The following is a 24,221-nucleotide window of genomic DNA, read 5'->3' on the forward strand; positions in this document are numbered from 1 at the left end:
GCAGCGCGTAGGCGCATAGGAATGTTGCGCGGCGAAGAGATGGCAGCGACTGACTGATGCCGCTGATGCTGCTAGCGAGTCAACTGAACGTGGCTTTGCATTTCGGCTTCGGAAGCGCGCACCGTGATCCGCTAATACCGAGCCGGCGCTTCGGCAACCGGATAACACCGTGCGCTCTTGCGTGGTTGCCGCCACGGAGGAGAGGAGGGGGGGAAGGGGTACACACAGGGGCGAACGGCGGCGGCTGTGCATTTTGGCTTGGGCAGCAGCACATCATCGAGATCAGCCATCACCGAGCCGGCGCTCTGATTGCTGCCACACATGAGTGGCATTGGCGCCAAGAGCACCAAGAGATCGCGCCAAGAGCGCGCGCAGCTAGAGCAGCGTGTTGGCCCCGGCTACGGAGCTGGTTATGCGCCCATTCCTGCGAAATGCAGGAATGGGCGCCAGAGAGCTGCGCTCTAAAAGAAAGGGTTCGTTATACCCATTGCGACAAAATTTTAGCTTTGTTAGAACGAGGTTTTCAATACATGGGCATCTATTGGAATTTCAAGGGGAATCACGATTGCTTCATTATATCCATTAGTTCGTTATATCCAGTTTCGTTATAACGAGGTTTTTACTGTATCGTTGTAGCTGTAAACTGCATCAAGTTAGGACATCCAAGATGGACAAAATTGATAAACATATTACACACTACTCCCTGGTATTCCACCAGTAATTTGTGAATAGGATATTTACAGCACTTGCGTAAACAATATATGGATCTCACATTAAGATCAGAGCTAACATGTCATGTTTATCCACTGAGACGCTCTAATACATGATGCAATTTACACATCAAGTCAGAATTTAATTTCCTCTCTTCCCGGGTTTCAATTCTGGCTCCATGGCCGCTTTTCTATCGGAGGTTGAATGTAAAACACTTGTGTTAAGGAACCCCAGGTCGTCAGAGTTAATCCAGAGACCTCCACTACAGTGTCCCGCAATCTCACGGTGCAGCTACCGGATGTTAAGTTCTACAATTCAGTTCAATTCAACTTTTTCTCTTGAAGGCCACAGATTCAAATCAGTTCAGTGGTTGCCCAAGAAGAGCAGTTCTGTGTTTGGGACGTAAAGTGCTGAGTGATTCAAACACTATAATTGGACCGCATGGTGGCCGTCACTTTTTGCACCTCCGGTGAGTGCTGGGTGATTGCTTGGGGGTCAAATGCAGTCACAAAGTGTTGTGTCACAAAGGCCCTCAGTTTCGTCATATACCATAATGCATCAGCTTGGTGGCCCCAGAGCCCACTGGTGATGCATAAAGTGCCAGCAGCCATGTGCTCTGAGTGTCATATTCGAATTGTTGAGCACTGTGCATATTTAAAGAGGCAATTAGCTCCGAGCTGCAGCTTTTTAAAGGCGCCCTGAAACATTTTTCTAGCTAATCATAGAATGACATCACTATTAAATTACATCGCCTCACAAATCTCTTGTCGGAAAAAGATGTTGTAATCCTTCAAACACATGTGAAGTTAAACGTAGTTATCGGACCGAGGAGTAACTTTCTCTGTTCTTTCATTTCCATTAGCGCGCTGGTAAGCTACGCAGCAGAGGCGGCAAGGAGCCGAAAGTGAGCAATGCCCCACTGGCCCCACCCAAAGGCTGAATGTCTCGGTGGGGAGACTGCTCGTGGCAGCACCCCATGGCCGCTGCGGTATCTACGTTACACTTTTCATCACGGAGGCCAAGTGCAGCAGACGCAGTAACACGCAACTGTCGCGTGTAGACTGGCAGTGAAAAGATGAAAGGGTTTATCTGTCTTTTTGACATCGCAGACAAATAAATTTTACATTTATTTAACTCAAATGAGCTATAATTGTATTACTGAGAATGTTCTCGCAATTACGAAATCAACCAATAGCTGTTGTCGGCCGAGCTGCTTGCGATGGCCCTGCATGACAACCTTGTGGAAGCGAGAGCAGACGATTTTTCACTGCTTCTGACACGAGATTGTCAATTCCCTGCTGCATGCAGTTCGTAAAGTGTTTTAGGGCCCTTTTAACCCTTTGAGGGTCGAATTATTTTGAAAAAAACTTTCCCAGGTCGTCAAATTACTTTATTGCGTATCTTGAATGTACAAAATGTATAAAGTTGGGAATAAATTGTAAAAAAAATTTTGGAACAGTATTTTGGCGTCGGCATCACTCAGAACTGCAAGATGTTCAATAGTATTTCAGAGTGTGGTACTCCTTGAAACACGGTTCTACGCACAGCGCCTTATTGCAGTCTGCACACCTAAAATGCATGTCTGTTCTCCTCTTGGAGCAATGAGTTGTGTTGGCGCACACATGACATCTCTGCGTGCGCTGCCTTGGGCAGAGGTCTGAGGCACCCTCTCGCGTAAGCGCGTTGCTGCAGAGAGCGAGAATACCTCGTGAGCGGTGGTGATAAACAAGCTATGCCAATCAAGATAGAAATCAACTTCCGCCGCCCCTGCAAGAGCTTTCCGACAAATAGGAAAATCACGCTTCACGCGCCTTCGTTGCGATCACGCGGCAGAACCGAAACAGCGAAAGCGCGTTGCCGCTGACAGCGAGGATACCTCGCGAGCGGCACTGATAAACAAGCTAAGAGCAGCGCCAATCGAGATAGAAATCAACTTCCAACGCCCCTGCAAGAGAGTGCCGACAAAGAGAAAAATGACGTTTCGCGGGCCTCCGTTGCGATCACGCCGCGAAACCGAAACCGCAATAGGGGTGTTGCCGCAGTCTGCGTGACGTGCTGAAGCTAGAATTCAGTTCTGTTTAGCTCCCCAAGAAGGTATCACAAATTTCAAATGCTTCTTGTAAGTCCTAAGAGGTGGCAGCACCTTCCAGTGAGCATGTATCGTCATTATGGCGCGAAATTTCAAACGGAGGGTCGAAACCGTACCCGTACGGCAAAAACTTTGCGGGACAGAAAACCTCCGCCGTACATGTACGGCAAAAACCTTCAAAGGGTTAAGTGGTGGCACCTCCAAACGAGTGAATGGCAAGCTAAAACATCGCTGTGCACTGCATTGACTTTCCCTGTGCTGGACCTTTTTTTGCCAGGTGTGGCTCAACGATTCGTGGCTCGGAGCAGCAGTGGACGGTCAGGAGGGTTTGGAACCCCCGATGAGTGGTGGCAGTGGTAACGTCATTGCCCCCCACATTATCTATCTTGGATGGCTGCAGACGCAGAGTCAGCCACCCCTCAGGCGCCGACGCCGGCAGGCTGCAGTGGGTGGTGGTTCTTCCTGGCTGGGAGCGCTCACTGATTCCGTTGGCAATGTTGACGCATTCAAGGGAGTGCTTCAAGATTTGAGGGTATGTTGGCAGCAGCAAGTTTGTTGCCGTTTTTACCTTCACTTGACAACCTGAGGACGCTTGCTGACCTTGGCTCACATGACCCCTTTTCTTTTCCGGAAGAATGTGAGAAATGTGTGGAACTCATTTCTCCCGTTTTTCTTTTTGCATGATGGCACAAAGGAAAAGCACATAAGGAAAACATGCAAGTGCCCAGATGTCTCCCGATTCTAACATTTGCATGCATTAGTCGGGCTGGCAGTTGGGAATTTGTGTGATAGTCTTCGAACCAAAATGCAGCACTGAATTGTGCCTGGCAGTCCTTACAGTAAGTGTCCTTGTGTGATTTCTGCTCTTGGTCACCTGAACATGTGCGAGGAGCAAACTGGTAGCTCCAACAGCTGTGGCTCCTGCCAGTTTCAAACTGCTATCAAGTGGCTCGAATATAGACCAAACTGAGTGATTTAAAATGTATACTTGCAAGCATGATTTACTGCTGGCAAGCCAAGCAAATTAATTGGAGTCTCAACAAATGGAACGATTAGTAATGTTGGCGGTGTGAATTATAGGGTCCATCTGTGTAAGTGACACAAGCAATCTGTATTTCTAGCAGTGCTTTTCATTTTCAGAGAAAGGCTACAGAATGAAACTGTTGTGAGTTAAACGGAATGGTTAAAATCTTACATACTAATATTGTTTTTGCTGGTATCTTGCTACAGGCACCAAGACGAACACTTTTTGGGTCATAATTTATACTCCATATAGTAGACCAGTGGTTCTTCAACTGGGTTTTTCGGAACTCAAGGGTTCAGCAATTGGTATTTTAGAGTTCCAGGAGTGGTCAGAACGAATCTAATCCCATGTTGGTTTTTTCCTGTTCACTTCCACAATTTATCGACATAGAAAAATAATTTAGCATCACATTTTGGATGTAACGAAGCCATCGCATGCCACATGTGCACTTTGGTAGTCTCTGAGCAGCAAGGGACCCATGCAACAGCGGCGCGTAAGATTCATCATTGTGTGATTTGCGGACCCACTGTGACCACGTTGAGCGCTTTTAATATGTACTTGCGAGTGCAGTTTCTGCAGTTCTGCAGGCGCTGAGCCACTTGTCAACCTGGTCGACTCTTGTTGCCAACAGATGACAATATCGGCCGCTTAAACGGCATAATGTAATGGACATGCAGGAAATATTCACACATTAGTTGTGGCTCAGGCACAGTGGTGTCAACATTGTGCAGTTTTGGTAGTCTGGTTTTCTACCGCACTATGTCGGTTCTGTAATAAAAACGCACAACGACCGTCTTGAGCGTGCAAGGAGCACCACTGCATGCCAGGCAATGCAGGCATTTAGGCTTAGCAGTGTGATTGGTGCTATATATCGAATAACATTTCATAGCATGAATGATATGCGACATCTTTTGTGCATCCGACAGTTCATTTAGACTGCACTTATGATGCATGGTGCCTAGAGCGGTAGTACTAGTATGGACAACACACGCTGCATTATGATGGGCAGAGCAGCACAGAAAAAAAATCGCTTGCCTATGGATGTTTGCGAGTTCCTCATCAAAAGCTATGGCCTCCGAGATTAAAGTAAACACGCCGAACCATAAATGACTGAGGCCACATACAGACGCAGTCGTGGTGCTACTTTGGTTAGGCGGATTCAAAGAATGAGGCCCCCTTCCCCCGAGACATGCCGGCACTTCAGCACTCGCAGCATAGGATGGCGATGGCAGCGCACCACTTTCAGACTTTAATTATGAGAGCTAATTCAGAAGACAAATTATTTTACATGCTAAGTTAGCAGACACCTACATAACTCAGGAGACTTGCATGTGCTGCAGGAAGAACGGTTAGTGTAGTGTGAGTGGTTAGTGTAGTGTAGTGTAGTGGTTAGTGTAGAACGGTAGGAAGAATGGTTAGTGTGAGTGTGGGCCACCTTCCCATTTGCAATTGTAGCAGTGTGGTTTAAAAAAAATGTGGAATGTCAAACGCAATGGACCACGAAAAGAGTGACTTGTACCTAGACATGCAGTGATAAAAATGTCTCCAAGGTTAACGATGGAGTTTAAGTAATTTTACGTTCAGTGAAGGTAAACTCTGCCAGTTCCATCTTCCAAGGTATGCTACATTTTTTGTGTTAGTTATGTAATAGATATTGGTGCACATTGTTTTCTGCTATGAACCTATAACAACTGGGTGCCTGTTAGAATTGGATAAGTACTGCCAAATGAAACAGCAGTGTGTTTGGACATATTTTCTGTCCCTTCTAAAGGGTCCCATGATGTGGTTGTCTAACTAGTATTTTGAATTCATCATTGTGACTGAGAGTAGAGGGCACAATATGGTTATACACTAGAAAATCGGGCTCTCTCTTCACATTTTAACCAGAAATTTTCATTTGAAATCACTGCTCAGGGGCGTAGCTAGGATAGAAGGGGGGGAGGCACACTGGGTATGTGCCCCCCCCCCTCTCTGGCACAAGACGACGTGCCAGAGAGGTGGGACACGTGAGGATTAATCGTGGCGCTGCCTTAGCAATTGCCACTTTTAAGGCAAAAGCCTTAAGTGGCTCGTTGTGCGATGGCCATGAAAGAAAAAACGCGGCATCTAGTCAAGTGGCAAAAAAAAAAAAGTGACCTTCTCTGAGTGAGCGGTGGGTGGAGAGGGGAATGAGTAGCGTGCGCAGACAAAAAAACGTGTGTTGCGTCACTGACATCACACGGCAACGGTTGTGGCGACAGATTGTGAAGCGAGAGCGACGGCGATGGAGGACGCTCGCCCGGGGCCTAGCGGATTGCACGGTAGGTCTCATAAGTACGCTACGGCCTCTGGTGCTCCTCAAGCGAGAAATGAGGTGCGATGTGCGAAGCGGCGGGAGCAAGGCATTTCACCGTGAGTGCTGCTTCCCCTTGCTGAGAGGATGCAACAGAATTGTGTTCGGCTTGTGTTACACATTTGAAACACTTACTGGCGACAAGCATGCTGCACCTTTAGGTAGTGCATTAAGTACTCACATGTGTCGTTGAGGCGGTAAACCTGAAAGCGCCACACGTGTACATCACACTGCAGCTTGTTATGTCTTGCAAGGAGTCTGGTCCTCAATTGTATGATCTAATGCATTACCAAGTGTGCAGCAGGCTTTCGCCTTCACTTGTTATAGGAGTGTAACATGCTGCCCAACTTTTTTTGCGTAGCTCTTATTCTGGAGTTAGTTATTACTAAATTTATAGCTGTCGGACCACCATTGTGTCATTTGCTCTGAAACCACTAGCACACCGTGTTGGCCCTCCGCACGCTCTGGCACCCAACGGCACAGCAACAATGTCGACATTGCATTCTGCCCGCAAATCTTTCACTTGCACAATAAAACGGCTTGAACTACAGAATACCTGCAGAAACTATCTCGAGCTGATCGGGATACGCACATGCAAAAACAGAACCATGTGCTGAGTGCACTTCACTTTGCCACCCTTAAATGTTGCCAAAACACTGCACAGTTCAACTGCGATATAAAATATTACAAATACAAACTTCCTACCACACCGAATGTCCTCAAATTTTGCCGGATAGCTGGGGAACACGTAGGGAGTTTAGAGGAAACTTTATCTTGGGAACTCTTGTCTAAATACATAGGAATGGAGGAATCGTTTTTTTCCATCCCCATGTATTTCTCCGTTCCCAAAACCACAGCATTGATTTGATGAGGTTTCTTGCACTTAAAAGGTTGAAATTTAGTAACTTTAGGAGTGTATTTTCAATTCATGCCATCATTTTTTTTTTCATAAAAATTCAACATTTCACTCAAGTACTGTATGTTTACAACTCTTAGTAAAAACTCGGCAGTGAGAAAAAATATCGCAATTCTGTAAACTGCACCGAACAAGGACAAAATCGATGTATTACATACCACGCTGATATGCACTGGTAATCTTTAAGTAGCACTTTTGTGAAACCCTCATAAACATTTTAAAAATGTTACGTAAGCTGTACATTCGTATATCACGTTTGTCCGCTTGAGATAATGTGAACAACACAGTTTATGGAACTGCAATACATATATCTTTTTAGTGCAGATTTATGGATTTGTAAGCATTGTACAGTTAAACCTCGATATAACAAACTTCAATACAACTAAATTCTCTATATAACGAAGTATTTAACTTTTCATAACCTCTTGTCCATAGAACACCATGTATTTAGAACCTCAATATAAAGAAGTGTGGTTCTGTGCCATTTCAATATAACGAAATTTCACTGCCACCGCAGAAAAGGTCTGCTGAGACAATAAATGGAAACTTCCGCAAACGCAGATGGTCAAATGATTGAATTACAAGCGGCTGTTTGCAAATGCATCTCTCAAATCGTGCGCAGCGCGACAAGAGCTACCGCCGAAGGGGAGCCCCATCATGTTCCGTATAAAGTACAAGTGCGGAAAGATCCTATCGCGCCCCGCGCACTGTGTGCTAGGGTGAGAGAAGAAAGATGGTGGCTTCACCAGTGCTGGCTTCCCGCTCGAGCAAAGGGAAAGAAGGGGAGGGGAGCGATCTTGCGGTAGCGCGATCATGCATGCGTGAGGGGGCGAAGTGGGGGGTAAGTTGGCGTGCGTCTTGGCCGTGGTTGCACTTGGCTGTAAGCGCGGCTGAGCGCATACACAGCCACGCACCCTGCTTTAGAGGTAACCTGGCGCATATGCAAAGAGTGTGCATGCTGAGACGGCATGGCACCATATAAGCTGTCTTTCCGTGCGTTTACTATTGGAGGTTGCGTAATCTTGAGTTTCAGCGACCCGTTATAGTGAGAGGCAGACGAAGCAAAGCATTCGCCCCCCGCTGCCGGCGCTTTTCCTGATGTTGTCCCAGTGTGGGCTATGCTATCAGCCGCGGGGGCGGAGTGCATGTGAAAGTGTGGCTTACTTCGCTTAATTCGTACCGCCGAAAAGATGTCGTTGACGTATGTGGCATGAAACCTTATCATTTGTTGTCGACTCCCAAATTTATCAAAATGAATTGTTTTCTCATTCAAATTTGCTTTTTTCGATTGCCTGATAATGCAGCAAATTCTGTGGGCCCTTTCCATGTAAGAAAAATCGATAGGTGACTGTACTTATTTGCATAAAAGGTCGAATTTTAATAGAATGAAATTTCGTTATAATAAAGAAAATTGCCGATTTTACCAACTTTGTTGTATCAAGATTTAACTGCACTTCAACTGTTGATACAGTCAAACAGTTTCTGGCGATAACAACCGCCAGAAACTGCCACCGAGTGTATACCTGGTATACAACATGGAGCGCTCGCCTAAGCCAGCGTGCCTACTGCCCATAAATGGCGCCACTGCCTACACAATATAGCAGTGGGGCCATATTGTGGCCAGGAAGGTGATAATTTAGGTCTGCAATTTAGCGTTAAAAGATCAGGTGTTATGATATTCAATGAAAACAGCGAACAGACAGTGCCAATACAGGGCCCGGAAATACCTCATGTGAAAGAATATAAATACCTTGGTATATAAATAAACGAAGACAATAGATATATGGAAACACAGGAAACAACAATAACAGTAAAGGGGAAGAGTAATGCGGCCATAATGAAACACAAAGTGCAATGGGGATACAATAAGTACGAGGTGCTCTAGGGTATGTGGAAAGCTGTAATGGGTCCAGGACTTACACTTGGAAATGCGGTTGTTTGCCTGAGATCAGTGGCACAATCAGGACTCGATGGCAACGAAAGGTCAGTGGGATGCCTCGAATTGGGCACTCATGGGAAGACTACAAATGAAGCTGTGCAGGGTGATATGGGCTGGACAAGTTTTGAAGTGAGGAAAGCTCACAGTAAAATTGATTATGAAGAACGAATGAGGAATATGGAAGAAAGTAAATGGGCTGGGAGAGTGTTCAGGCATTTTTACAGGAAGAAACATTGATTCACAGTGGAGGAAAAGAACTAGGAAGCTTACCAGCAAGTATATGACCTGTATGGTGAGCAACATGGCAACAAAGAACGTCAAGCAGAAAATCGGAGAGGCTGAGATAATCTCATGGGTGGGGGCAATGAAAAAGAAACTTGCTACGAGTAAGATGAAAAATGAAATCGGGAAATAAAAAATTTATGATAACTCAAAGGGAAGCTCTTTACTCTTTGAAGAGAGATCAGGATGCCTTAGAACACGCACTTATGAAGTGAGATATAAGAAGGAAGAAGAAGCACGTGCTTGCTGCGGTAAAGCTAGGGAAACGATGGAGCATGTTTTATGAGAATGTGAAGATATCTGCCCAGTGGTCGATTTAGGCACCTCTGGCCTCCTTGAAGCCCTTGCGTTCAGCGAGAGCAAGGGGAAAATAAACATGTCTGCAATAGAGATTAGTAAGAGGCGATTGGAAGTTTGGTGGAAGAAAAGTAGGGAAACAACAAACAACGGAGGCATACAAAAACAAAGTTCGCAATAGAGGTACAGAAAGTTTGGTTATGGGAATTCATCGTGTTTTTTTTTTCCTTTTTTACATAGGTAGGACATTAGGCAATATAATAAGAGCTTGGTGGCACAACCCATCACCCTCTTTCAAAGGGGACACTCATAGCATCCATCCATCTATACATATGGCGGCATCCATAAAGAAAAGGTCAGTTGTGGTCCTCATCATGCGACGCATATCATTATTTTATCACAGTCAGGAATTGATGAGGAGGACAGTTCAAATCAGGGGTGCTTTCTGTGTTGGAAGCCTTTGTCAATATTACGGCATCCGTAGGTTGCAGTAAAATAAGGGCTAGCAATAGAACGCAAAACTGGGCAACTTGGTTTAACTTCATAGTAAAAGCAGCGCAAAAATAACGACAGCACAAGACAGAGAAGTACACAGGACAGGCACTGAACTAACAACTGACTGGGTTATTGCATACAGGAAAAAATAAATACAAACAGTTCTCTGTGCGCGCATCTTCACGTTACTGGTATTTGCCACATCTTTCAAGGAGGCTGATTTCATATTCTTGCAGTTTTATAGACGGGACGGAAATGCTACGTTCATGGTTTTTCTTTATGTGGAGAGCTTCAATGATTTCGCATGCTTTTTGATCCACGTGCCTGAAGATGACGTGCGTTATTTAAAAAAAAAATTGTTTACAGCTACATGAACGAGAGTGTGCTGGCAGATGTGATCAAGGCGTGCCCTTTAAATTGTTGTCCTGTTGGCATAACCTTTTGTTAAGGCAGGTACCAGTCTGTCCAATATACGTTCTTCCACACGATAGTGGAATGTTAAAAGCACTACATGCGCAGGCAATAAATTGATTATGATGGTTAACAGAGCACAGGTGCTTCGGTGACTGGCCTGTTCTTCTTCTATCTACTGCGTTACAGGCCCTTCCGACTTTTCCCCAAGCTGAGAAAAAAACATTTACGTCAAAACCCTTGGCAATTTTCTTGAGCCGATGTGAAAGCCCGTGAACGTATAGATCTACAGCTAATTCGGCATAGTGGTGGGACTTGTGCGTGAGCCAAGTTGAGATATGGACAGCTTCAATGAATTGAGCAACCTGAAGGAAATGCACGATAAAGTGGAAACCGGGAACCTGGCGTTCTTTGACGAGTAAATTGTTTCCGAAAGCTGTGCTCCATTTGTGGTAGCAACACTTAAGGCAGAATTGAGAGAGTTGTAGGCAATGCTGTTCTTAGCTATCTTGGTATGCCTTGAACAATAACTCAAGAGCGATTTTTTTCGATCGCGGCCTGACATTGTCACAAATAAGGCTCTCAGGAACTTAAAAGACAACTCCATAGACTGGCTTACAGAAGAAATCAACAAGGCCTGGCAGACGGGTGAAGTTCCCTGAGGCTGGAGAGAAGCCCTGGTATACTAATCCCCAAGCCAGGCAAACCTCAGGACTTGTCCAATCTCAGACCAGTTTCCCTCACGTCTTCTGTCAGAAAGGTAGCGGAGCACGTAATTCACATTCTCACAGCCAAGCATGTCGAAGAGAATGGTCACACTTGTTCCTAAAAGCAAGTTCATCGTTACATTCGGTTATGCAATGTTTTACGGACATCATCAGCTTGTCATGAGGTATAGAGTAAAAGCGGTCCTCTATGTCAAAGCTTACCGCAGAAAAAGAGCCAGGGTTCTGAGAAAACAGGTATTCACAGGGTGTCTACCAACCGCGAAAACCGGGAATTCTAAGGGATTTTGAATAGTCTGGAAATACTCAGGGAAAAGCTGTCATTTTATTGAAAGTGGCCCTAATGCAGGCCCGAGTAAAAGAGAGGAATCGTAACGAATTGTCTTTGACGCCTTGTCGTCGGTTGGAGGAGTTGCCGGTGTACAGTCAACGACAGATTTTCCGGACGACCGATTTTCCGGACTCCCGATAATGGGGACGGCTTCGCGGCACCACCATGTACCCCATAGAGTCAATGCATAAGAACTTCTGAAATTTCGGGCGCGAGAACCCTTCGCCGTCCGATTTTTCGGACGCGACTGCAGGTCCGAAACGGCATTAATCAAGACCAATACCGCCGTTTTGATTATCTCGCCGCCTTTAACCGGCGTTCTCGCACGCAGATCCGCTGGCAGCCGTAGCCACCACTGCGGCAACGCGAGGCCTAGCTGCTTCGACGTTCGCTTTTAAGGTGCTTGCCGTTCGGTGCCGTGTCTAACTCGGCCTCTTTAATCCTCGCGATTGGCTTCGAAACTTCGAAGCTTCGATTGGCAGCTTTGCCTCAGCACAGAAATTTTATGCGGCGAAGCTTACGCGAAAGTATTGCGGTGAAGCTTAACAAACGTGGGTAGGGGCAATTGTCACCGCACACAGTACGTATTCCCTAATTATGTACGCGTGCACCCGCCGTCTCCTGTCAGAGTACGAACACCGATATGCCTGATAAGTGTGCTGGCAGACCTCTAGAGCTTTTATGCGTTGCATATTGCAATCACTCAGTTCAGCCCTTGGGCGCGGCCGGGCAGCCACCATTGACCTTTAGCGCAACCACGTGACGTGACGTCACGACAGCCGGAGGAAAAGCTGGGCCCCAACTCGCGCGGTCGCGCGCGGCCGCAGCCACCACCTGACTCCCGCTCCTCCCGCTAGGGGCGCTGCGCCTGCGCGTGACGTCACGGAGGAAAAGCTGGGCCCCAACTCGTGCGGTCGCGCGCGGCCTCAGCCACCACCTGACTCCCGCTCCTCCCAACTCCCAAATATGCAACGCATTCTTGGCTTAACCAAGCTAAGCCTGGCCATTTTTTCGGACGTGCCTATGGCGATTTGAGCCCTTAAGGGCAGTAAAAGACATGCATTCATTTTTTCGGACGTTTTCACGGCCCCTAGAGAATCCAAAAAATCGGATGTTGACTGTACAACTGACCAAGAGGATGCTTCAAATGGTCCGGGGCCCGAACGTGCGGCGGAACGAGGACCGTCGCATTGATGAATGAACGAGAAAGGAGCTGCGCCGCCTCTTCTTTGAAGGAGCTTGAGCTCAAAAAGCAAAGTGTTGGCTGACGCCGAGGTGCAGGTGACCCTCATCCAAACCAAAATAAATTCTTTTTAAAGCAGTGAAACGCAACACTGAGGAATTGCGCGCGGGCTGACGGTGTCAGCACAATTGAGTTTGACATTCTAGCTGCTGAGATAATCTAACTTGTGACAAAGTTCGGGCCTAATACCAATGAGTTTCCTATCAGTTGATAGAAATAGCTCATTTTCGAAAATATTTGCTTCTGTATGCATCCCTTTTTATTCGTATTTGAACATGTTCGACTGGGTTTGCAATGGGCTTTACCATTTCTTTTTTCGAATATATTTTGTTCGTTGTGCATTATACTAATCCTTCCCTTCAGTTTTGTATTTTGAATAAAATAGACACTACTCCTTACTATTCAAACTGCATTAAGTCGTTTTACTTTAATTTTTAACATACTTACTAGAGAGTGATAGCAGCGGGCGACGTGTCAGCCCGTCTTGACATAAAATTCTGTGTTACTCGGGGAATGCTGCAAAGGCACTCAGGGAAAACTTGCAAAACTCAGGGAATTCGAAAATGTCAGCTTGGTAGACACCCTGCACCTAAATCTAAGTACACGGGTGTTTTTGCATTTCGCCCCCATGGAAATGCGGCCACCCTGGCCAGGATTTGATCCCGCGACTTCGTGCTCAGCAGTGCAACACCAAAGCAACCACGACGTTGTTTCTCGACGATGTTTGGCTCGAAGGCTTTGGCTACACTATGGATTGGCCGTCGAGCTAGCTTTGGCTTCAGTTTACGGCTGGGTGCAACAATGACCTCCCTGAAGCAAACTACATACAATACGCCTATTAATGTTTCCCACGCCATTTCTTAAACATCTGCTCCCTAGATAACCGTTTTTTTTTTTGTATTACGATTGGCAAGCAAACTTAACCGTTTCACTGCAGCTATCGCCATCGCAACGTTCAATGTCATCAATACAATGACATTAAGAAACCTAAGGTCTTAAACTTTCAATGGCATTAACCTCGCCCGTGTGGCACGGGTATCAGGAATAAAAAAAAAAAAAAAAAAACTTTATCGGAATTTTGTGTACTGCACCTAATAATGCATCTAAAGTTTATGTGTTATGCACTTCTCTGTAATGTACCGCTAATTTGTGAACAATAATTTTGCAAAAAACCGTCAACGTTAACAATTTCACGTAAGTTGTAAATTAATATACCAACTTTATCCGCTTTAGGTGATACAATAGATGCAGTTTACAGTACTGCGATATCGCTTTTGGGTGCAGAGTTACGGATTTGTAAACTTTATGCTTGTGTCTTTTAACTTATTTTCGGGAGTTTTCGTAAAAAAATTCCAGGCCCTAAATCAAAATTTTCCTTGCTATAGTGTCGCTAAAGTAGCTTTTCCTGTGGACTGTAACAAATTTAATTGAAATCGGCCCAGCGGTTGTCTCATAAAGGCTTTTCTAGGTTATACATCATTTTGAATAGTCGGCACTGGAGATCGCTTCTAGCTAGGGGACCGAAGCGAGATAAAAATTGCTTTTTCTTTTTTTTTCCCGTCACGAGAATAGCAGATGGCGCTATCGTGTAAGTAATTGGAGTGTGAGATGAAACAAAAATACCTTATCATGTGTACCGAAAGATGGAAGCACTATAGATCTGCAGAGAGCTTTTGAGGCTCCCCAGGAGCTGGCAGCACTTGCATAACATTGCATGCGGCTACAGTACTTTTAAGTGTGGCATGAAATTCCAAGAACCCTCAACGCCGTACGTGCAGACGCTTTAGCGACCTTTTAGGACGGATTGATTTACAGCGCCGTACACGTACGACAACGATCTTCAAAGGATTAAGGATAGGATAAACACTGGAATGCAAGGCGGGGTTTCTTTGACGACCCATTTTCTTTGTGTTGTCTTGCTTGGCTGTCTGCAGCTCAATGACCGGCCGATCCCGCTGGTCAAGTCAGAAGATGCGGAAGGAATTGACAACAACACAGTGGCCGAACCGGTGCAGAGTCTCAACGTGCAGAACGGAGTGGTGGGCGATGACGTCTGCAACAACAGCCAGGACCCGCCCTGTCGCAATAATGGCACGTGCAGGGACATCTGGAATGCCTACGAGTGAGTTTAATGTACCTACACTTGTTACAGTGTGCTAGAATACTATTATAGTACCTTTCTTGCCTTTCTCTCTGTATTTGGTGGAGGCCCGGGCACGGAGGTGAATTCCAAATTTATATACATGTAACCGCGCGTTTATTTCTGCACCATTCTGCGGTATATTGTTGAACTAATTAAATTAAATTAAATTATGGGGTTTTACGTGCCAAAACCACTTTCTGATTATGAGGCACGCCGTAGTGGAGGATTCCCGAAATTTCGACCACCTGGGGATCTTTAACGTGCAAGTAAATCAAAGTACACGGGTGTTTTCGCATTTCTCCTACATCGAAATGCGGCCGTCATGGCCGGGATTCGATCCCGCGACCTCGTGCTCAGCAGCCCAACACCATAGCGACTGAGTAACCACGGCGGGTATTGTTGATAGCTAGAACGCCAGAACAGAGGGGCCAACTTGCGACTGTCAAGAAGGGGCACATGATACTCATGTGATTGGTTGGCACCGTATCGTACTTCTTTCGGCTGCATCCGCACGCAGCGGTCATAGGTTTCCTTGCATTATTTTAGACGATGTATCCCTAGTTCAGGAATTCGAATATTTCAATACAATAGCCGGCTGAGTGATTTGATTCTAGTTTCGAATGCCTCGTATTCGAATCACGGGATAATTCGAATCGTCTAATAGTGAACTCGCCAGCCGCTACCTTTGAGGATGCGCACGCTGCCGCGGTGTTCACGTGAGTAAATATCACTGGTGTAGTTTCTGCGCATAGAGGATAAATCGTGCTGCATGTGGGCGAAATTCTGATACTCTGCGCCAAGAGTTTGTCTTAGCCGTTTTTTAATAAACCGACGAGTAAATAAATTACTGCAATACATGTCGTGTCCTTATCCACCTTCGTGAGAGCGGACATATGCGTGTGCTTATGGAACGAGAGCAGACGAAATGATAACAATGCGCCCCGCGGGGTGAGTCAGAGCCACGTAGTACGTATACGCGCCGTCAGCGAGGACGCAAAGCCGTGCGGTGAACCTGCGATTGTTACCGCGTGACGGGAACAGAGTATACCGTTGTCGTGACTCGGGCTCATCGCGGTCGCCACGAGCTTATCACTTGCGCCGCAGTTGAAAGATACCGTTGCCCGTCGCAACTATTTACATCGCGCAGATAGCCCGTCTACGACACCGCTACTCGCGTAACGGCGACGCGGGCGCCGAGGTATGCGGGGCGTACGAACCGCACGCCTCTTTGAGGCGCCTTCGCGGAGTGTTTGCGCAGGTAGTTGGCCACAACGTCGCGCGATAACTTCTTTGTGACGACACCGATGCATGCGCGAATCGCTCGCGAAAAATGCCGCACATTTTATTACGACTTCGTCGGATCGTGACCGCAGTCCTGTCGGCCGCGTGAGTCGATCAAAGACGCGTATTGCATTCTGTTATCGATGCCACCTCACGTACTTTCACCTATTATCAGGAGCCCACAACTGGCCGGCTATTGACACAAAAGCTTGTCCATTCATACAATTTCTCGGGGTTGAAAAAAAAAAAAAATTCGGGCGGAACCATTCATATGGCGGCTGATTATCCAGCGAAGATGTCGATCGCAGACCGAGCAACTATGACCAAACTCCGCGTCCAGAAACATTCTCTTGAATTTGGAATTCGCCCCGGTGAAACTCGGAGGAGGTGACAACTCACGCATCTGCCGCTTGGATGCATGCAGACTCGGAACGACCTAGCTTGACGCTTACGAGCGGCCTCAGTCCGCGATCGTCATCGGTAGCCTGCGCTCGACGCCGACGTATCTGCTGTCACAGACGTTCTTCGCAGGCAAAGTCATTGGCCGCATTCTCCTCTTTCACACGGGCACGTTGTCGTTCATAGTCGCGTCTCTGCAGTCGACGCCTCTCCTCGGACTCGGCTTGTTCTTCGGCCGTGCGCACAATGCGTGGTCTTCCCATTTTCCCCATTTTTTGTTAGTTGCAACTGTTGCAATGGTATACGGTCTACCTTTGCAGTGCACAATCCGGGTCTTACACACCGCGGCGCATATCCCCGTGTTTTCCCGCCACAACTGCCGCGCCGTTGTATTGAGGACAGACGACAGCAGACGCAGCAGGCAGCAACGGCGGCCAGTTCGGTGCACTCCACCACTCCGCAGGCGCGGCGCGCGATGAAATCACGTGTCCTTTCTTTCTTCTCCGCCGTGCTATTATTCGTTCTCCCCCATTGGGCGCTCGCACCGCCATCTTTTCGTTCACTTTGCGGACGTTAGCCAGCCCAGATACCTGCCTACGAGACCATGCATACGGCTTTCGTACAGGTCCGTCAGGTAAACAGCTTCGCGGTAAAATTTATTAGTTGGATGATTCAGTTGATGAAGAAAACAGTTATGAAGTGAATTTTTGACTGCATCTGTATACTTTTCGAAGTAATTCGTTGCCTTTTGTATTTCGCACGAAGTCATCAGGAAATTAGTTTTCTTTAACTTGTAATCGTGGGCGCTTGCCACCCGTCGATATAAGTCTCGCGAGGTTGCTCCGAAGCTGCCGCGCCGGCGCAAAACGTTTCCCTTCGTTAATCCGAGTAAGCGCACTTTTCACAGCGGAGCGCTTATCAATTCCGTTTATTTGGTTAGTAAGCTAGCTGCCAGGTGTCGTGCATGTAAACAATATTGACGCTTGCGAGCGGATAGCACTCCAAACGTCTTCAATCATATATTTTCCCACGTGTTTTATGGAGCCTGTCATATCGCGCCCCTCGCACTAAATCGAAATGAAACTGCTACTTGCCTTACCAGCCGTATCACGCATGGACGTGACAACATGCGCGATGCAAATCGGAGGGAAAAAGCGAAGAAACCCCACTTCTATTTATTTTGTTTAGCAATACTGCCGATCTCGCAAGAGATCATATAGCAGGGAGGGCATACATATAGATTCAAAACAGTACAATCAAATCATTTATACCCTGTTATCGCTGTCAGTGCTTTCTACCGAAGGGAAAATTGAAGTATAGACCGCAATAGCAAGATATTAGAATATTGCAATAAGTAAGGCTCGTTCTGGTTTTTCTTTTTTTTCCGCAAAAGCGCTTTTTGTCGAGGCCTCCTAGAGTCACTAAGGCCTCCCGTAGACCTGTGTAGCACGGATGTGACGAAAATTACGTCATCGCCAGACATGGAAGCACGTGCCCTGCCAGTTTCAGGCCGTACGGGTAGCCGTTTCTAACCCGTTCGCCCCTTCATAGGAAATGAACGGTGTAGTACGCTTTCTCACCTCGGCAGCAACGTTTGGGCGTTATCTCGGCGATCTTGATATTTCTTCCCAATATCTAGGGATGAAGGCGTAGCGTATGGTCACACACAGGCAGCTCGCAATGTCACTACAACTAGAGTACTGTATATGCTGCCAAAGGCTACGTTTGGCAGCATATACAGTAACTCTAACTACAACGGAACGGTGTCGACATCTGTCGCCACTGCGGCGAAACGCGTTGCGCGGTGACAGATGGCGCCACTGTTTTGTTTCAGAGAAACATATGTAGTTACTATACTCACTCTGAAGGAAAAGCTGGGCTAAAAAAGTCGCAGTTTCGCCCGAAAGGGGAAGCATCATTAACGGACAGCTAGCTATACGAAGCAAGAATAGTAGTTTTATGGACCGTATAAACTTGTAAACATATGCATACTAACTAAATTAACAAGCATGGTGTCACGCGCGCACAAGCAAACATGAGCACACCTCACTCGATGACTCACTGTCACAACGCTGGAGTGAGAAAGCGCGGCAGCAGCAACGAGCGAATTGGCCTTCGTGCTGCCCCTCGCATCAACGCGAGCTAAGCAGCGGAAACAGTGCGTAGATGACTGTCCCTGTCGCAGATGTTCTAGATAGAGCGGCCCGGGCGGTGGCGTTCGGCCGCCTTGAGTAGAACGCTCCATCCCCCTCCCTACCCTTTCCCCGGATCCTTGCGCACGACGGAAGACGGCACGCCTCCTCCCCGCTTTCCTCGCTTGTGTGCGCTAGTGTCCCTGGAAAGCGGGAGACGCACGGTCCAATTCGGTGCCCGATCCGGCTTCCGACGCGCCGGAATCGAGGTGTTTTGCCGTGCCGAAGCGCCGGATCGGATCCCCGACGTGCGACAAACCGGGCAGATTTTCATCGTCCGACGCGTCCGACAACCGCACCGTGGTTTGGCCGCAGCCAATGACAGCGCGGCTGGCATGTGACGTTCTCTGACGTTGCCTTCACAGAGGCGGTGGGCCGGTTTCTCGCTGTCTTTTTTTTCTCCTTGCCGGCTGCAGTTTGTTTCCGACGCGAAATAGTTATCAGTTCAGTAAAATTATCTCGAACGTGTGCCTGTTCTGCAAAGCAGCGCGTAGTGCACTAGTACTAAGCTACTGGCGAGATCGGGAGTCGCGATACGAGGGCATTTCGCAGGCAAACAGCACACACCGACCGTCCGAGCGAGGCTGCTCGCTTCGCTTGCACGTTTGCCCTTCCAATGACTGTGTCGAGTAAACCAATTGTAGTTAATTACGGACGACGTAAGTGTACAGTGTTAATCGTTTTGGTAAAAATAAGCGCTCTTCGACGAGCTCGGGCTGGATCGCAAGCGCCGTCGGCCGCGGCGTCCGCCTAGCTAGGCCTACCGGCCCTATCGCTGGCTGTCAGTGGACAACGCGCCGTCATGAAGTGTTCTGTCAATCGCAGGGGCATAATTTTATTGACAGTGCTCGCGTAAAGCGAAGCAGTGTTGTGCAGAGTTCATTATATTGCGTTCCTCGACGTGAATATGAAGTCTTCCGAGCGTACAAGCCGGGGCGCTGGATCTGGGCGGAGCTTGCGCGCCGCTCGCTCGTCCGGATGCACCGAATCGTCGTATGCCGTAGTATGCCGGAGCATGCAGCGCCGCCCGTCGGATCGGACGCCGAATTGTACCGTGTGTCGCCTGCTTAACACTAGCGTGCGCGAGATTGAGCCGCGAGAGCCAGCTCACCCTCGCACGCTTTCACTCGCTCGTTCAGCACAGGGCGCGTGGCGACTATTTTATCGCTCTTGGACTTTATACGGAACCTCACGGCGACGCCGACGGCAAAAAAACGCCTGGAGTATCCATATAATTGCTGTTGCAATAAAGAGTGCAACTGCACATATGCCTCCATGTTGCTCTCTCTCTTTTTGCAACACCAAAAATAATCAAAATATGATGGAAAAAAAAAAACAAGCATTTACGCGTTACACGGGCGTATGAACTGTGTAAAGTTCGTTCCATATGTTTTTTAGAAAGATCCGATGGCATTTATAAAATTTCTACATACAGTTTACGGTGCGTAAAAGGGTGTGTTTGCAGGCACCTGAACTAGATGACGCCACCATACCGAGGGAGGTTTGGGATCGCATTGATTGCGCGTCTCGTCTGAATCAACGTTTGTATGAATTGCATATTGTCTGTGCCTGCATCCCTGCACGGCGTAGCAACATGGCGGCATCCTTACAGTTATAGATTTCAATATGTGGATGCTATGGCGAGCTTTTCCTCTAGTGTTGATTATATAACTCTACGCAGAGAAATTGGCATCTTTTGAGCTGTGTGATATGCACTTGCCATTGTCTTGGATTGCCATTGGTTCAGGCAGCATACACCAGCATATATACGGTCCCCTCACTCGTTCATCAGTGCTTGGACGCGTCTAGTCTGCTTTATAAATATTTTATGACTCCTTAAAACTTTGTCAGACGCAAGAAATCTACTCACGGTTTCTGCTATATTTCTTCCCAAATGAACTGTACCACATGGAAGAATCGCAAAAAAATTATTTCTTGTACAAGAATATTATCTGAAAAATCAGTGTGACAACACTTGTCCCACTGATAACTTGAGGCCATGAGCAAAGGTGAGATACACATTGTCCCTCTGCACACTTTGGGCTTCATCCTTTCTGGCTCTACATCCAAACTTTGCGAGTGTTTCCTGCGAAGTTGTGGAACACCATCAGCACCTTTTGCACGTAGTGGTGGTGCACGGGTAGTGCCCATTGCCCATTCAACCAAACGTCTCTTGGCGTTTGTGCGTAGTGGTGGTGAATGGGTAACGCCATTGCCCATTGAACTAAACGCCTCTTGGCGCCCCTGTCATAATTGAGCAGTTCTTGCTTCCTCGCGTGATATACTAGATTGCGCCAACCATTGCGAAAGCTACTCCCATTAACTTGCCTTGGTTGCTGAGTGGCTATGGTGTTGGGCTGCTAAGCACGAGGTTGCGGGATCGAATCCCGGCCATGGCGGCCACATTTCGATGGGGGCGAAATGCGAAAACACCCGTGTACTTAGATTTAGGTGCACGTTAAGGAACGCTAGGCGTTCCAAATTTCCGGAGTTCCCCACTAGGCGTGCCTCGTAATCAGTTCCTGGTTTTGGCACGTAAAACCCCAGAATTTGTTTTTAGCTCCTTTCATTGATGAGCTGTCTTCCTAGTATGACTCGAAAGAACAGGTATGTCATGCTGTTTCTGTAGCAGTGCTGGACGTCTTCTACTACTACGTTCAGCATATTTGCATGTAACTGCAATCCGAGTCTTTCTCACATTATAATGTGAGAGACTGAGGAAGCCGTAAAAAATGGTTGCAGCCTGAAATCAGTGAGAAGGAAACTTGGCATGATGTATGCACTGAAAAATAAGCAGGGTAATATCATCAGCAATCTCGAAGGTATAATAAATGAAGCGGAAGAATGCTATACTGACCTGTGCAGTACCCAGGGTACTCAGGAGAACTCCACTCAAAACGACAATGAACAGCATACAGAAACTCCTCCTATAACTAGAGATGAGGTCAGAAGGGCCTTGCAAGATATGAAACAGGGAAAAGCGGCAGGAGAAGATGGAATAACAGTTGATTTAATCAAAGATGGAGGAGACATAATGCTTGAAAAACTGGCGGCTCTCTATACGAAATGTCTACCAACTGCAAGGGTCCCAGAAAACTGGAAGAATGCAAACATTATACTAATCCACAAAAAGGGAGACATTAAAGAACTGAAAAATTATAGGCCTATTAGCTTACTCCCAGTATTATATAAAATATTTACCAAAATAATCTCCAATAGGATAAGGGCAACACTGGAGTTTAATCAACCAAGGGAACAGGTGGGCTTCAGGAAAGGATTCTCTACAATGGATCACATCGATGTCATTAATCAGGTTATTGAGAAATCCGCAGAGTACAATAAGCCTCTTTATATCGCTTTGATAGATTACGAAAAAAGCATTTGATTCAGTAGAGATACCAGCAGTCATAGAGGCATTGCGTAATCAAGGAGTACAGACCGCCTACGTAAATACCTTGGAGAATATATACATAGATTCCATAGCCACTTTAATTCTACATAAGAAAAGTAGGAAGATACCTATAAAGAAAGGAATCAGACAAGGAGACACAATCTCTCCAATGCTATTCACTGCGTGCTTGGAAGAAATATTAAAGCTATTAAACTGGAAAGGTTTAGGAGTGAGGATCGACAGCTAATACCTCAGCAACCTTCGGTTTGCGGATGACATTGTTCTATTCATGAACACTGCATACGAGTTGCAACAAATGATTGAGGACCTTAACAGAGGGAGTGTAAGAGTGTGGCTGAAGATTAATATGCAGAAGACAAAGATAATGATGAACAACCAGGCAAGGGAACAAGAATTCAGGATCGCCAGTCAGCCTCTAGAGTCTGTGAAGGAGTATGTTTGCCTAGCTCAACTAATCACAGGGAACCCTGACCATGCGGAGGAAATTCACAGAAGAATAAAAATGGGTTGGATCCCATACGGCAGACATCGGGAGCTCCTGACTGTAAGCTTACTGTTATCATTGAAAAGAAAGGTATACAATCAGTGCATTTTACCAGTGCTGACATATGGGGCAGAGACTGGGAGACTGCCAAAGAAACTTGAGAACAAATTGAGGACTGCACAAAGAGCGATGGAACAAAGAATGCTAGGCATAACTTAAGAGACAGAAAGAGAGCGTTGTGGATCAGAGAGCAAATGGGTATAGACGATATTCTAATAGACATTAAGAGAAAAAAATGGCGCTGGGCAGGTCATGTAATGCGCTAATTAGATAACCGTTGGACCATTAGGGTGACAGAATGGGTACCGAGAAGGGAAGCGCACTAGAGGACGACAGAAGGCTAGGTGGTGCGATGAAATCAGGAAATTTGCGTTTGCTGGTTGGAGTCGGTTGGCACGGGACAGGGGTAATTGGAGATCGCGGGGAGAGGCCTTCGTCCTGCGGTAGACATAAAATAGACTGATGACGACGAAAACAATGGCTCTCTCACGCCAAACCGATCTACAATTGATCTAACTGCATTACTGGAGTGCAAGAAGTAATTCTTTTCACTTACCACACAACTCATTCGTGGTGAAAGAGCAACGAAATTCACGCGATTGAAGAGCGACGACAGCAAAAAAACAAAAAAGACGCAGTTTCGCCCGAAAGGCGAAGCATCGATTATTGCGATAGCAAATTAGCAGACAGCCATATGAAGTAAGAATAGTACTTTTATCGGCCGTATCAACTTGTAAACATGCGGTTGCTAACTAAATTAATAAGCATGGTGTCAGCGTGCACAGAAAACGTGAACACATCACCCTCGATGACTGGGGACACTCGCTGTCAGAATGCTGGTGTGAGGAAACATGGCCGCAGCAGCGAGCGAAGTGACATTCGTGCTGTCTATCGCTTTAACGCAAAGCGAGCGCCAAGGGCACACTGCACGCACAAAGCCACGAGCTGCTGACGCAACTAGACCCTGCCCCCAACACAGGTTGCTCTCAAGATATGGCCACGGCGCAGCCGCCACATGCTGCAGTTGCAGCCAGAGAGAATGCCGCCCTCCCTCCCCTCCTCCCTGGCGCCTCGCAACGTTGGGTGCCTCACGCGCGAGAGGTGATGGTGCGCTTCCTCTTTCCATTTGTCTCTTCTTGCGCGGGCGAGATTGAGGCACAATGGTGGACTCTCCTCGCACGCTTTCACTCACACTGGAATCTACTGGCTTGTGGAATCTACAGGGTAGGGAGCGCGGTGACGGTGTTTATCGCCCTTGGACTTTATATGGAACGTCATGGCGACGCCGACGGCAGAAATGCGCTTGGAGTGGTCATAGAATTGCTATAGCGATAAAACAAAGCAACAAGGAAAACAACTCGAACAACTACCATCAAATACCAATTCAAATATAACCTTAAAATTGTAGCTGCTTTGTCTTCTAACAGATAGTGTTGCCTGTTTTTTTGGGGCTAC

At 46.9% G+C, this 24,221-nt stretch overlaps 1 protein-coding gene across 1 annotated transcript in view; it reads left to right on the forward strand.

Annotated features, from left to right (window-relative positions):
- Positions 1–24,221, forward strand: part of crb (cell polarity complex component crumbs) — a 223,778-nt gene that overhangs the window by 157,999 nt on the left and 41,558 nt on the right. The window contains exons 18-19 of the mRNA XM_050166508.2: positions 3,078–3,332; positions 14,730–14,917. Coding sequence (XP_050022465.1) covers positions 3,078–3,332; positions 14,730–14,917 — 443 coding nt within the window. The remainder of the gene's footprint in view (positions 1–3,077; positions 3,333–14,729; positions 14,918–24,221) is intronic.

The sequence above is a fragment of the Dermacentor andersoni genome, chromosome 1 (genome assembly GCF_023375885.2).
Source record: "Dermacentor andersoni chromosome 1, qqDerAnde1_hic_scaffold, whole genome shotgun sequence".
NCBI classification, from domain to species: Eukaryota; Metazoa; Arthropoda; class Arachnida; order Ixodida; family Ixodidae; genus Dermacentor; species Dermacentor andersoni.